We start from the raw sequence: 15,798 nt of genomic DNA, 5'->3' as shown, positions 1-15,798 counted from the left end.
ACAACAGTCTGATGTTGAAACAAAAAGATAATACGAGGATATAAACAATGATTTAGCATTGCAACAAGCTACTATAGACAACAACATATACAAATATTAAACCTCTCAAAAACATTGCTTTCCAACTTATCAGCAACATTGAACATTACTAAACTCTATAAAAAGTACTCTACTCAAAACTATATATAGACAAAAGTCTACTGAAAACAATCTATAACTAATAAACTAGCAAACATTCAAGCAATCTATTGAAGAAAAAAAAAAAATAGCAGCAACAACAATGAAGACAACTACAACAACATGAGAAATAATGGTGGCAATGAAACAATGGGATAACAACAACAATTGCTGAACAAACATAATCTCATATCAATGTTTCATTTTGCACACTCATGTTCATGTTACATCAAGCATCACAACAAATGAGAAACCTCTGAGGCCTATGGATCTATGTCAGGCTAGAGTAAACAAGGACTACAAGCCATATTCTCATGAGGGAATAATACTAGAAAATAATGATTATGCATGTGTTGCTTCATAGCAAGACCCATTTACAGATCACTTTCTTCCCTCTTTTTAATCCATTCTCTCTCTTTCAATATTTTAGCATCCTCTTCACACATATATTATGACCTGATAGGAAATTTTAAGATTTTTGTTTGTGGGGAACAAGAGTGCAGAAGGTATAGAGAATTTTATTTATCTATTACTTCATAGCATGAATCATATACATATCACAATCCTACATTTGTTTATTTCTAACACTCTAGATTTTTCCTTGACATTTGACCTACATTTACTTACACAAATAAAGTTTCCATAACTTGGTCTATGTGAAATGGTTCACAATTGGAAACCCATAAAACACCCCATTTCCACTTGAAAACCTTAGAAAATTGCATTTACAAAACCCATCATACAACCTCTCACGCAAAGTACCACTAAAACAATTGACACTCTGGTTTGCTCACCCCCGATGGCTAACTCACATGTGCTTTGTGTCTAATTCTCACGGTACATTAACCCAACTATGTAGTGCTTAGATGAAGATGTTCTCTCTTGCAATCCTTAGAGCAATTGTGTATCTAAGTGCCCGATGTGATGACAGGTGAACCGAGTTATCAACGAGATAGGAAAACAAATATGCACAGTAACAATAGAATATGGAAGTACAATCACTCTTGTATTAAAAGAACTTTGATACAACCAAGCTGCCTCAGCTTGAAGTGTTAGCCAGCTTGTACCCTAGCAAGCCAAGTGAGGGAGAGTATGAACTCTACAATTGTCTCTCTCTCCATGCTCCCTACTACAAAGCCTTTCTATTTACGACTGCAAAATTGCCTTCCAAAGTTGGCGTGCTCGGCTCATTGTATCATTGCTCACCATTTGTCTACCACCCTTAGTCATCTGCTTCAAGTGCGGGGACACCACTTCCTACTACCTGTGCTCGCTATTCTGAAGCTAACACATGTTGCACTGCCTGTGACTGCTCACCACCACAAGAGTTAACCAATGAGATGTTTCACAGCCACCACCCATAGGTGCCATGATCACCCCTTTATTGTTGGTAAGCTACTTGTTGGCCTTAACTTGAGGGCCATTAAAAACCCACACAACACCCCACGTCATAGATGATGTTTTCCTATTAGTTTCATTTTAAGAAGTGAAACTTTTTTAGATTGGTGTCAAAAGTTTGTATGCCCTAATAAAAATAAAGCTTTGACACATTCTCCAAGATTTGAAACTTTTATGAGAAAAAAATGAAAGTTTCGCCAGGATTTATTGCATTCTCTTTGAAATTCAAAAGAAAATTTACATAATTGTAATATATTCTATCAATATTATGAAACTTAAAAAACTAGCTTGATTAAAATTTTTGCTAGCATTTTATATTAATATATAAGTATAGCTTCGAAAAAAACATACCTGTTCTAGATAAACCTTAACCAACTTTTTGCATAATAACAAATACGTGAACCTATGCATGCATAGATTCATGCATAGGCATACACACATCCACTCATAAAAGTATGTGCCTTTTTATTGTATTGCATATAATTAATAGAATAAACTTATATTAACCTATAAATATGATGCTAATAACACAATTTCCATGATTGACAGTTTCATCTTGTGCTTTAAAAGTTTTACAAGTTCTATCAAGGCAGTGCTCTCACGAGTACTTGTACTCTCTTGTTCACTTTCTCGTTAGTATTTTCACATGCCAAAAAGCCTATTCAATTTGGAAAGTCACTTGGTAGTGGCACATGGGGAGCTCATTTTTGTGAGAACTTTTGTAGAAAACCCCAATTCTTCTTGAATTCTTATTGCATGGTTTTCCTTGCCCTACCGACCCTTCATTCCTCTAGTAGACATGATTCTCCTTAGGTGAAAATAAAGAGATCACATTACACTCAAAGCTTAACCCACTTATGGAAATTTCTCATGTTGTATGCTGACAAGACAAAGAATGGCGCATGGGAGGACTGCATGTGAAAATTACTCTTGCTTGACTTGTTAGAGATCTCAAGGCCATCAATGCAAAGCAGAGGGGAGCTAGAAATGTAAAGTTCTAGTGACCTATGAAAGAGTTTGAGGATAAGGTTGATGGTTTTCCCAGAGAAGCTTTGCAAAGAATATAATTACTTGCATGCTTATGGTTTTTTTTTGCTTTTCATGAGAAAGGTCCCCACACAGGATGAATTTCCATGCTAGTTTATTGCTGGTGCCTTAGAAGGGAAGAGCACCTTATCTGCCTACATGTTTATTGGTCATGTTTTTATTATACTTTGGATGACACTAGTGTTGAGAAGAATTGACTCCTCTTATGCTCAATGGGTTACAAAGCTAACCTTGTGTACTACTAAATTCTATGTTCTTAGCTAAGGATGTGCTCTTTGTCCCATTTGCATTTATTTGGTGAATTGTTCCTTGAAGACATTGAAATAATTTCTTTGAGTCTTGGTTGGCCCTTCATAACCTAACCTAAAGTGGAGGGAGAGGGCCAAGGGAAGGGAATGGGAGGGATGAGAGAGGGGAGGGGAGGGAGAGAGGCAAGGGGAAGGGAGGGATGAGAGGGTCTAAGGAAAGGGGGATGCATAGGGGAGTTCAAAGGACAGAGGAGAAGGGTGAGGGGAGGCGAGAGGTGGCAGGATGGGAGGGGAGGGGAGAGGGGAGAAGAGAGGAAGGTGGGCGGGGAGAGGGGAGAAGATAGGAAGGTGGGCAGGGAGGCAGGAGAGTTGAAGGGTGAGAGGAGGCAAGGGTGGCTGAAGAGGGATGGGGCAAAAGGGTTGGGGAGGAGGGATGGGGTGGGACACATTGGGAAGCAAAGGAGGTGTGAGAGGGATTGGGAGAAGGGGAAGCGGGAGGCATAGTTCAAAAGAGATTGCTAAATCTAGTTGTATCAACATATATAAGCTCTGCACGATTACTATGCCTTCCAAGTCTTCCATTAGTATGATAGATCTTGCATGTTAGCATTTGAATCTTTCTTTCAATATCTTGCTTGCATGATTTGACATAGTTATATCGGAGACCAAAAAGAACAAAATACTAGCAGACAAACAATTACATTTCATATTAATCAATCACATAGACACACAAGGAAAAATATAACAAGTGCTTCCTGAAGTTCCATTCATATCCTTTAATAATATGGATATTGTTGTTGTCATGTGTAAGAGGAGGATGAGAGAACATTCAAGTCTCTCTCCTACTACACTTGCCATAAGATAAATACAATTATGGGTTTCTTTGTGAACCCATCTACATATCTATACAGACTTTCTATGTTTGAATCTATGTTGAGTCGAGCTTAATGAACCCAATTGCCTTGGTGACTCTATCCTTGATCTCAATTCATGCCCCTTAGAATGAATTGAGTCTAATTGTATCTGTAATGGTTGTTGAGCATCATCCCCACATCTTCCTTCAATGAAGCTCTTCAACCAAGGTCATCACTTGCTTTCTTTTGATCGCAAACATAGCATTGGACGATTCGCACTCCAGCTTGTGAAGCTAGAGCTAATAGTCATCCTTTGCTTTCTTTTGATTGCCAACATAGCATTGGACGATTCGCACTCCAGTTTGTGAATGCTAGATCTAGATAGTGATGATTTTTGCATCATGATTTTGAGACTCCGTATGCACACAGCTTTGCTTTGGAATGGCCGAGATCTCTTTGTAACTACTCGTCAAACTTGATCATTACCATGCTTCCCATGGTTTCTTTAAATTCTTTCTCTTCCCTTATAGGAGCTTGGTCTTTTATATGTTCTTTGGTCTCAATGCCATCCTGACTCTTTGGAGTCTTAAGCTACATGCAATCTACCAACTAACTGGGAGGAATGAGCAATGACTTCTTGAGGTTTAACACCACCCTCTCTGTAATTTGCCTGTGTAGGATTGGTTTGATAGCCAACTATTATTGATAAAAATTTCCAAAATTTTTGCCTTCTGTGCCCTAATCAAGTTGTCCTCCATGCAACATTTTGTTACAAGGCATGGGAACCGTGATTGGCCACCCAACCAATTCTATCGTGAATTCCACCTAGATTGCCTTCAAGGTCACATATGTGAGACTTTGTCACCTCAAGAATCTAAAACTCCTGAAGGCGATCAAATCACCATAGAATGCATCTGTGACTATCAACTCGTTCAACTTCACCCATTGCTTGCTAGACCATAATGCCCGTGAAAGTGTGGATCATGCTCTCCTAGTGCAATGTGGAATTAGCAAAAGATCAAGGGGGATCAAACCATAGAAGAAACTTTATGAGAGATACATACGGTAGGCAATACTCAATCTATTGCAAATGTGTATTCAACAATACATGATAGGCTTCTTATATAGAGAGAGCCATTAGAATAGTCAACACTTGTGGGATCCTCTTATCCACATCTCTCCTTGTGGATATCCTTGATCCACATCTCCACATCATGTAGTCCACTTCCTAGGGTGGCTACTTTAATACATTCCTATACCATACATTAGCCTCTAATATGTGCTCATGGCACCATATGTCAACACCTCCCCTTGGTGCCATGATCTATTGGCTACTACAAGGTGGTCACATGTGAGTTACAAGATCAAATACTTCCCTGGGTGCTTACATGGCTACTCTGAGGTGGTCAGAGGCTTGGTTTACAAACATGTGGGCTAAAGGTGGCAAGGTGTTGCTTCTCAATGCTTGGTGTTGATGGCATTCTCTTCTTTGCTTGATGTAGCATGATGCATGATGCTTTGTTCTTCCATGTGCCTTAATGATTTATGTGTGGATGCCATGTTTCGGGCTATGGTCATCTCATGCACTTGTGCTTTTGGCATGCTTTTTGCACTCATGCGTTCCTTTAACATTTGTCGCAAAGGTCTTACCATGATCTTTATTTTGCTTCAATGGTAGTGTCTAATTGCTAGCAATGATTCTGACTTGATAGTGCATAGAGCTCGAAAAGGCGATCACTTTTCTTTGTTGGAGCATGTGCAAATTCTTTTTGGATTGGAAGTTACGACTTGTCAAAGTTCTTAGAAAGAAGAGGGGCAGTTGGTGCTGTGGCATATGGATTCATATGTTGCTTACAAAGTGTGCTTGTGAAGAAATTGTGTGCTTAGTTGGAACTATGCCACATGGCAGTCTATTAACCCGACCAAGCCAACAAACTCAATCATGATAACCCTTAGTCTAACCATAGTCCTAACCCAAGGTGAGTGTGGCTTAACCAAAGTACATACTAACCACGGTTGTGTTCATGGCATCGTATTCCACAGATGGGTTTGTTGATGTGCCGCTTGCTCTGGAGCTTTGGCTGTTTGAGCTGCTCCATGAGCCACTATGGAGGTGGTGCCCTTTGAGGAGGTGAGCCTTTGCTAGACCCTTGGAGCTCGTTGGTGGTCATCGAAGCTGGGCTTAGCATCATTCAAGTTGATGGTTGGAGGCAGAGAAGGCATGGCATTGCTTCAGACGATAGGCTCTCCAAAGCCTCAGTGCAATAGGCGACCGTCAGTGCACGACGATGCTTCACGGATGTCTGCTGTTTTGTTGGAGCTTGGAGTTGTAGAGGCTCGTTGATGTTTTGGCACCTCATGCATACACTTTGGAGCTAGCCGATGCAAAAGCCATTGGAGAGCTGTTGTTGGTGTAGAGAAGGAAGCTTTTATGCCAGCGGTGGCAATGGTGCTGCTGCACTGTTCCAGAAATGGGAGGCACCATTGCAGCCACATCAAATCCAGTATGAAGCTAGTGTATGGCATGAGACCTTCGAGTCTGTTGTTTTGGCTGCAGCTAGTGCTGGTGAGCTGCTAAGATGAAGGAAGAAGACTGCAAAGTGTAAGCTTGCGTCAAGGTAATGTCCATAGCGCTCCACCTAGGATGCCTTCTTTGTGTTCACGCGACAGAAGGATCCCAGCAAATCCCAAAGCCGATGGTGCATTTGCTTGCAAAACAGACACCCTCCAACCATTGCCGAGGAGAAAAATTGTTGTCCTCCATGCTGCTATACAAACACGTTCCATTTTGGTTTGTTCTGTGCCGTTTCTTGCCTCCTCTACTTGACTACCTTGCTGTGGATCTCAGTCGTATCATTGATCAATCGATGCCTTCTACGCTTTCCTCTATTCTCACAGTTGGAGTTGGTAACTTCTGTGGGTTTCTTCCACTGGTGCATGATCATTTCGGAGGGGAGAAGTGCACTCCGTGCATGCCTCTGACGCTAGTGAAGTATTTCCTCAATGTTCCAAGGTCTGCTAAGGAAGGACTCTAGCCCTCCCAGGCTCCTCCTTACCGCAATGTGTGACTTGTTTCCTAAATCTGATTTCTCTAGTCTCCCTTACCCAATGGGTGTGTAGAAAGCCTTTTCTCTCTCACACACACACTCACAATAGATCTCTCATAAAATTATGAATAGACATAAGAGCAAATATCTTTCTCGCATAAGTTTGTAACCCAGAAATCTCTCTACTCTCTCAAGAAAAAATGAATGGCAAGTCAAGAGAAAACAAGGTGTGCCTACAACTAATCAAGGAGAGCTACCTAAGCCCTGATACCATGTGAAAGTGTGGATCATGCTCTCCTAATGCAATGTGGAATTAGCAAAAGATCAAGGGGGATCAAACCATAGAAGAAACTTCATGAGAGAGACATACGGTAGGCAATACTCAATCTATTGCAAATGTGTATTCAACAATACATTCAATAGGCTTCTTATATAGAGAGAGCCATTAGAATAGTCAACACTTGTGGGATCCTCTAATCCACATCTCTCCTTGTGGATATCCTTGATCCACATCTCCACATCATGTAGTCCACATCCTAGGATGGCTACTTTAATACATTCCTATACCATACATTAGCCTCTAATATGTGCTCATGGCACCATATGTCAACAATGCCTAATTTGTTAATATTTGCAAGGGCATTTGAAACTGGCTACATGCACTTCATTGACAGTTGATTGAGGATTCAAGGGGAAGCTTTATCAAAGTTGTATTCTAGGCTTCCCTTGAATTTTAGCCTTTTTCGACTAACTACCCCTATAAATAAGGCTTAAATAGGATTGCTACCTTCTTGTTCAAAAGAAAAGAAGAAAGAAAAGAGATTCACACATGAAGAGGGACTACAATGTGAATATTCACATCACAACCATGAAGTACACTTATAGGTAACTTACATGATTTTGTGATGCAAAAAGATGTATTTGGTTAGTCATAATCATGATTGTCCACCAAATAAATGATAGAGAGAAACATTCCACATCTTCTCTTTTTCTTCTTTAGTCCTAAATATTGCAGTTAGTGCCTTACAATGAGTTGAGAAATCTTTTTGTCATCTTAATAAAACTAAAAAATGCTTCATTTTATTTACTAAGCCTATTATCCAAAGAGCATACTTTAGCAATGTGTCCTCCGTGCCAAGAGTCATAATATAGCACAAGTAAAGCCATTAACCTACGAAGTACTTAATAGAAACATATTGCAGAGTCAAAAGTTAGAAAGCAAGATAGAAAATGAGCATATCTACTCCATTGAGTCTTCCACAAAATCAATAATTTAAATGCACAATGTGGTTTCATGAGTACCACATAAAGAGTGCAAGGTAAAAACTCGGTAAAAAAAGGATAAGGATCTCGATTTCCTTACAATGCATGCATGAAAAGTGAGGGAGGAGAGGTCTCTACATGGAGCTTTTCAATGTGGCAATAAAGAGGTTTTCTCCCTCCCAACTAATAGAAACAACGAAAGAGAATCTAGTCTCTTTAACCATGTGAAAAGAGGGGGTCAAGCAACCATGAACAAGTACATATATTATTGTACTATATTTATTAGATAGTTTGGACCAAAAATTTCACAATTGCTGGTGCACCTAACAACATAAGTTTTCTTAAGTTATTTTTCAACTGCGTCACATTCACAGAAAGTGTGCTATGTGATTCAAGTTGTACAAAGCAAGTATGTGTCTTTGAAGATGGGAGGACAAGGAAGAAACGAAAAATGTGAGGAATCATGGAGCAATATGGTGTTTGAGAAGTCAAGATGGTGGAGACCTTTCCCGATCTTTACTTGCTATCAAGATGGTTGGGCCTAAGATTGTGAACTACGTAGTGACAATTTAGAGCTTTATGGTAACCTCTATCCATAGCCAAGACATCATAGTGTGTGTAAACACCCTCGAAGATTTATGGTAACCGCTATCCATAGGCAAGACATCATATGTTGGATCATGTAAGCACCGGTGTAAGATCTCGGAGATCGAGCTAAGACATCATATGTTAGATCATGTAAGCACACGTGTAAGATCCCTACGAGGTTGGGGATGCCAAGTTCCAACCAAGGTGAGCTGTAGAGGGAAATGAAGTCAGCATTACAAATGAAAGCTTGCGTAATCGAATCACGATTCACGAGCCATATATGCTTGCAAAATAGCTATGGAGTGTGTACGGGAAGGTGTGGACGTTTTCCCTTTGCACTTTAGCCGAGTCAAGCCTCGGACCACGCACACTCTCCTCTCGTTCACACGCTCTCCCTACCTGGAAACCTCTGCTCCCTCAGCCTCCAGTCATCCTCCGTCCAACTTTCAACGCGCCTCCTGCCCCTTCGCATTCCTTTTAGAGCCACCTTTCCCTTCTGCCTTTTAAAGCTCTCACCCTTCTCGCAGTAACCACCCATCCTCACAAGATTCTCTAGCTAGCTTTGCTTGATCGAAGCCCTCGCCTGCCGCAAATCCTTCACCATCATCTCTGGATCGAGCAGCACACTTACCCATCTGACCGCCTCCCTCTTCCCAGGTCTGGGACCTCAAGTTTCGCAGCCTACTCTTGTTCCTTGATCTTCTGTCATCGTGCACACCATATGGGCAACCATCTGGGCTGTATGCTTCCGGTTTCGATGCCTCTTTCCAAATTAAGGTCTTGCATTCTCACGACGCTCAGATTTCCGAGTTCCAAGAGCCGCTCAAGGCTGCAGAACTTATGCTGGAATACCCAAGTCAGTTTGTATGTCACTCTAGCGTTCTCCATAACGGGCAGCGAATTTCTGCTCTTGCTGCGGATGACGACCTGAGAATGGGACAACTGTATGTGCTTCTACCCATGAGGAAATTGAATGGGCGCCTTTCGCCTGACGAGCTAGCGTTCTTCACTTCTCTGAACGCCAAGGTGAGCGTGAAGCCCTGCAAGTCTGGGAACAGTAAGGTCGCGCCCTTGCCGCAGTTGGTCACGGGGCCAGTAGAGGTTCAAGGTAAAGGACAACACCAGCAGCCCAAATGCGGACAGGTTGGTGAGCCTCGACCTCCGCTTTGTGGGCTGCTACCGATGGCTAGCTGCACAAGCCAGGTGATGATTTGTAGATACAAATCGTGGATGCCAAAGCTGGAGACCATCAACGAAGTGTCCATGGCGGTGGCTTGCTAATGAAAATTGAAATGCACCAAGGCTGGGGCAAGAATGCTTTCGAAATGGGAGGTTGTTACTTACAAATGAGCCCGAGGGTTGGCTACGACTACTCTTTCGAAGATTACGACAAGCATCATTCATTCGACCGGGATGAGAGAATTGCCTACATGTGAAAACCCTCCTATAGTCGAACTCTGACGTTCGACTTCCGGCTCTAATTGTAAATACACACGTTGTTAGAACTTACTTTTACACTATGCAAGACCCTTTTGGTATAATGGGTTACTCGTCTAAAAAAATCACACCTTACTGCAAATGATAAGACCAACAATATTTTCATGATTTTCTCCTTTGAAAACTCACATGCCAAAGAGCCTATTTGAATTGAGAAGTCGGCCGTGGCACACCTCAAGCTCATTTTCCTGAGAATTTGTACAGGGAAACCCAATTCTTCGCTGCCATTAGTAGACCTCATATGATAGGCCATGTGCGTACCGCTTCATGTCTTCTTCAGATTGCACTGCGCACATTGCGAGCGGGCATGATTAGGAGGCAGAGTCTAGAGGATAGTGAGACTGATGCTCTTTGGGCTTCGAGTGGTCGTGCACCTCACAGCGATCGATTGTTGGATGATTCCACTAGGTCCTTCATACAACAGTTTTGGGAGGAGCATTGCAGAGCATCCCCGGTATTCAAGAAGGCATTGCGGAAGAGGGTGTCACGCGGTGTGTACATTGAGCATGGTGCATGTTTTTTGGAGTGTATCCAGATTGAGTTGTACACTCAGTTTGTAGAGGCCCACCTGGAGTTCAGGATTGGGCAGAGGTCATTTGAGCGATGTAGGCCATGGTTTGTGCGATGCTCTCAGGAGCGTGACACATGCTATTATCGCTACCATGTGGATTTTGGATTGATGTATGACGTATTCCGTTCCCTTGATGGTCATAGGGGGGTGGTTCCTACTAGCCCTCGTGACTTCATTCATTCCATATTGTGTACATGAGATGGTGATGCTTTATTCCACTCCCTTGATTGTGTGGAAGGCAAGTGTACTTTGTGTGGTGACTTTGCTAGAGTGCCACGAGTTGCACTAGATACTTGTGATGTGCAAATGGTCCGTTGGCAGCAGTATGAGTACAGTACCTTGACATTAGATGGTGGTGCATAGTCGAGGAGGTTGCAGCTTGTGGGGAAGGAGACACCACGTGTTGTATTCATTGACAGTTTTCGAGGGAAGCTGTACCGCTACATACGCCACTCGCACACTGCGAAATGCACAAGGAACTCTAAACCTATTACTATATAGGAAAGCACACTATAACTAGTAAAGTTTGTGTGATTTGCTACTTAGAAATAGCAAAATTTGGCTCTCTAACTAGCTAATTCATTTTCCTACGTACCATAAGGCTTCTATATAGAAACTTGTTTGTCTAACTAGCAAAATCCATGGTTTTTCTACATAGTAATTATTGCGAATCTAGGAAATTCTAAGTTTTCCTATATAGCAATCCCCTTCCAAGTTTTTAGATCTAGGAAATTCTTCTTTTTGCTATATAGTGGTCAAGTTTCAAACTTTTGCACCTAGAAAATTATGTTTTTCGCTATATAGTAATTTTTCTTTTGGAAGAGGGTCTAAGAAAATTTTCCCCTTCTAAATCCCCCAGGTAGTTCACCAAGACTATGGGCCATGTCGACTGTCCTTTTGCAATCTTTTGCATCTAGGAGATTATTTTTTTTCTATATAGTAATTTTATGACTTTAGCAAATACATCCTTTTGCTATGTAGTCCAAAATTTTTAATCTTGGAAATCGCATGTATATTAGCCAATGTTCCACTCATATCTACTAAATTCATGTTTTTGCTTTATATCAATCTTGTAATATATTGTGAATCACATTATCTATATGGTCTTTGTTCTCAATCTAAAAATTTTGGATTCAATGTAAGAAATTTCAAAAAGCATTCAAGAGCTCTCTATCTAGGAATTTTGGGTTTATTCTTGGAGGTTTTTAACATGCTATTGGCATCATGGAAATTACCTCAATGCTAATGGAACATCCTATAATATTTTAAAATGGTTGCTTCATTTGTCAAAACTATCATTTTTGTAAAGCAATGTGTTTAATAGGGTGGTTGCAAGCCAAGGGTGTCCACTTTTGGTTCAGTGCCCAAACTTGGGGGGGGGGGGGGGGGAACAGGCCTTTTTGCACACAAATTTGGAAATCTAACCTAGGGATTTAGTCAATACATCACACATGGTTTTTTGCACACAATGGTATGGTCTGATCGAAAATTGGAGATTCACAATGATAATTTTATTGTGGCGCAGTGCAGGTAATTCATAGGGGCCGTCACACTTTGTCACAAACAAACACCATCATATTAATTTCTTAATATCTCACTCATTATGCATCAGATGATAGTGAAACTTAATATGTATTCTCCTCACATAGTGTAAACTTAAATTGATTTATTGGTAATTATTTGAATGCATTATATAATTATTATTAATTATTTATAAAATTTAAAGACCTTAAAAAGGCACATGTTGGTGCACACTGTATTTTTTGAGTATTGTCAAAAAATTGGTCAAATCCAATTTGGTAGAGGGTTAGTACACACATAAGGATATGTGGCGCAAGCATCAAATCCCAAATCCAACGGTTAGATTTTGTGAGTTGTCAGGTTTACTTTTACTTTTACTTGTTAGAGGAGTAGTAAAGAAAATAAGAATTAATCTTGGTAATTTGTGCACATAAGTAAACATGCCAAAAATCACATATTTTGTAGTCCTCCACGTGATGAATAAGAGGACAAAATTTTGGTCAAATTTGAGGGAGGAAAGCATCAATTATGGCCTCCCTAGGTGAAATCCCCATGTTTTGGAAAAAAAGTGGCACCCTAGCCAAATACCAAGGCTAGATAGGCTTGGTATTAGGCTTGGAAGGGTAGGTTTGTGGCATCACCAAGCCTAGTGGTGGTAGCCATTAGGGCGTGGGCATCTTGCTCATGTGGATTGAACAACTCATTAATTTTGCCTCATCACCATGCCATGTGAGCCATCTTGACCATGTTTGACTTGCCACCTCACCCTGTGCCACCTCCCACTCACCCCCACTCATGGTGCCACATCAACCACATCTGCCACCTCATGAAGCCACATCAGAGACACCCTAGGTGCCACATCATCACTCAAGTGCCACCTCATACCACCACCTCATCATTGCCAACTCATCACCACCACCTCATGCTGCCACATCACCTTGCCACCTCACTTATCACTGCCACCTCATGCTGTCACATGAGGCTAGAGCATGAGACATCATCATCCCCATTGATGCCACATCATTAGCATGCTTGGTGTCACATTAGCCACGAGTTGCCACCATAATTAAAATGAAATAATAGCATTAGGATACGATATATGGTATATTGTTATGGCAAAACAAAAGTGAAATTATACATAAGAATATGTAACCACATTAGGTGATGCAAACATTATTGAACCAAATCATATTAACATTGGTTTCCATAGTATATAATTTGATGTAAATTCAAGGGAACTACAAAAATTAGTCTAAAACAGAATGCCTTCAAATAAGAGGAGCCACTCATTCTATTCAAATCTCTACATCCACTCAATTTAATCAAATTGAATCCAATCAAAGCAAGGACATTGATATGTGACCATATCCGATGGTTACCAAAATTGACAGGGGTCTTAAGGCAAGTGGGTTCCATGATCTTACCAAGTATGAAGTGCATCCGACATCGTATGTCCGGTCGAGAAGGTCAAATGCCCCAAATTCCATGTGCATGGTATGCACATGAAGGAGAAATACAAATTGCCCTACGATGGCGCAAGGAGACGTGAGGTCAGGGAGTATCTTGAGAGACTGGGGGCTCTGGAATCCTACTGAGGGAGGCTTTGGACTGAAGGGAAGGATCCGGGAGAGTGGAGCGTGCATCGCGAGACTGTAGCTGGGGGATAGATGTGATGGAGTGCAGGGAAGATAGTGGGTGATAGGAGACCGCGGATCTCTGAGAAGAAAGGCTGAAGGAACAGATGGTTGCTTGTGGGAGCATCAAGAGCATTGAAAAGGTGGCAAAAGGAGAGTTTTGGAGAAGGAACGAGGTCGCGTACGCAGACGGGCAGCGAAAGGAGAGCTTGGGGGAAGGGATGGGACGAAAAAGGAGTTGAGGAGCAGCTGCTAGTGTAGAAGATGGGTGATGAAGGGAGAGGACAAGAGGCCGAGGAGGTCGACGATGACCGGTGTGGAGGGCTCTTGGTCTTCGGAGGTTCGTGGGTGGCGTAGGTGAGGTGTTTGAGCTGCAAGCTTGGAGGACTGTGCGTTCTAGGAGTTTCTTGCAAGAGATGGCGACTCTGTTGTGCAGAGTTGGAGGACCTTGGAAAAGGCAGCGAACTTCGTAGGGGGGTTTCCTTCGAAGTGCATGGATTGGAAGCTTGGTTGGAGGAGGATGGTCGTCGCTACAACTATCTCCGCGAATTTCTGGTGAGCAAGAGAAGTTCCCAGTGAGTGGAAGGTCGTGTGAGTAGGAAGCTAAAACCGGTACGTGAAGGTCTACGTACGTGACGGGATGAGGAATTTCGACTGCATGCTTGGCATAGATGGATTCCAGGTGCTTCGTGATGACAAGCTCTGTGGTACAGTGAGCGCTTATTGGAGTCTTGTGGAGACCTTGGCTGTTAAGAGCTCGATGATGGCGAACTGTGATGCTTGAACTTAGCTCACCTCAGTTTTAAGGATACCGATGGTACTATGGGTAATAAAAGGCTTGTAGTTACAGTCCAAAGGTGCAGTGCTTGTGTGTCTATTGGTGTGGGTTCTCTTACAGGGTGGAAGTTTGAGCATACACGGCTGTTAGTTACTTGAGGACAAAGAGATCCGGAGTTGTTCGTCATGGACTTTGTCAAGAAAATGTGAGCATGGTTGTTATGCAATCCTGAAGTTGCCATTTTCTGGAGTTTTATGGTTCATGGGCCATCTATGTTCCTGAGCTTGAGCTCAGTCAGTAGGAGCTTGTGATGGGCTGTGTATTCCACTGGGTTTCTTTCTGAGGTCGACTGGTTCCCAAAGAATGTATCCAAGAGTGAGTTGTCTCAGGAGATCTATAGAGAGGAAAATGTTGATTGAATGCCTTTTGCCTTGTGATTGTGTTGTTCGGGTGTTTTGAACGTGGATGAGTGTGGCTGTGAAGGCGGGTTAGGCTCTACTATTTTTGTCCATCCACGTTTTGGTGCCTCCACGGAGGAAGTTCACTTCAGTTTACAAGATTGGAGGAGCAGGTATTCTGAGATGTGTTGCAAGCAATGGGGAGAAATCCACACATGAGAGTGATACAGTGTGAGTGGTGTGGAAAATGTGGTCACAGGAAGGACAGATGTATTGAAGTCCAGCTACGTGTGATCCGACTCCGAGCTAGAGTGCAGAGAGCCTTGAAAGTGCTTGCCCGTAGGAAAAAGAATGCTCTTCGGATGCAAAGTGAGCTTCTTCAGTAGTGTGTTTATTTTGTTGCCTTCCAGTTTTGTTGCGGTTGAGAAAGCGAGGGTGTGTGACAGTTGAAAGATTGTGAGGATGGCAGAGGACTTTCCAGAGTTTTGGGGGATGCCATATGAGAATGCAGTGAGATTCTTGGAAAAGATGGAATTCACAGCACTTATGAAGGATAGGGCAACCCCTCAGATTTTGTTTCAGATCATGAATTATTGTTTGCAGGGAGATGCAAAGGCATGGTTGCAGACTCAGATGGCTACCTTCAGGACTACTCATCCTCAACAGCAAAATCCGGAGTATACAGTGGTGAGAGCAGCTTTTCTTGCACGGTTTGCACAAAGCAGGAGCCCTAATGAAGTATGGAAGGAGTTGTGCAAAATTCAGCAAAAGGATAGC

The 15,798-nt window shown here is 42.0% G+C and overlaps 1 protein-coding gene across 1 annotated transcript; it reads left to right on the top strand.

The window, feature by feature from the left end:
* Positions 1–9,261: 9,261 nt before the first annotated feature.
* Positions 9,262–10,133, top strand: LOC147886563 (uncharacterized; the record flags this gene model as incomplete). The annotated part of the gene is made up of 1 exon (XM_087395882.1): positions 9,262–10,133. A coding segment is annotated over one exon (642 nt), but the record flags the coding sequence as incomplete, so codon positions are not given.
* Between the last annotated feature and the right edge of the window lie 5,665 nt (positions 10,134–15,798).

Source organism: Dipteris shenzhenensis, chromosome 24 (assembly GCF_047967505.1).
Source record: "Dipteris shenzhenensis isolate YYH24624 ecotype China chromosome 24, Dip_SZ_1.0, whole genome shotgun sequence".
In the NCBI taxonomy this organism is placed as follows: Eukaryota; Viridiplantae; Streptophyta; class Polypodiopsida; order Gleicheniales; family Dipteridaceae; genus Dipteris; species Dipteris shenzhenensis.
The sequence above is the reverse complement of the archived record's forward strand: the minus strand, read 5'-3'. Positions and strand labels throughout refer to the sequence as shown.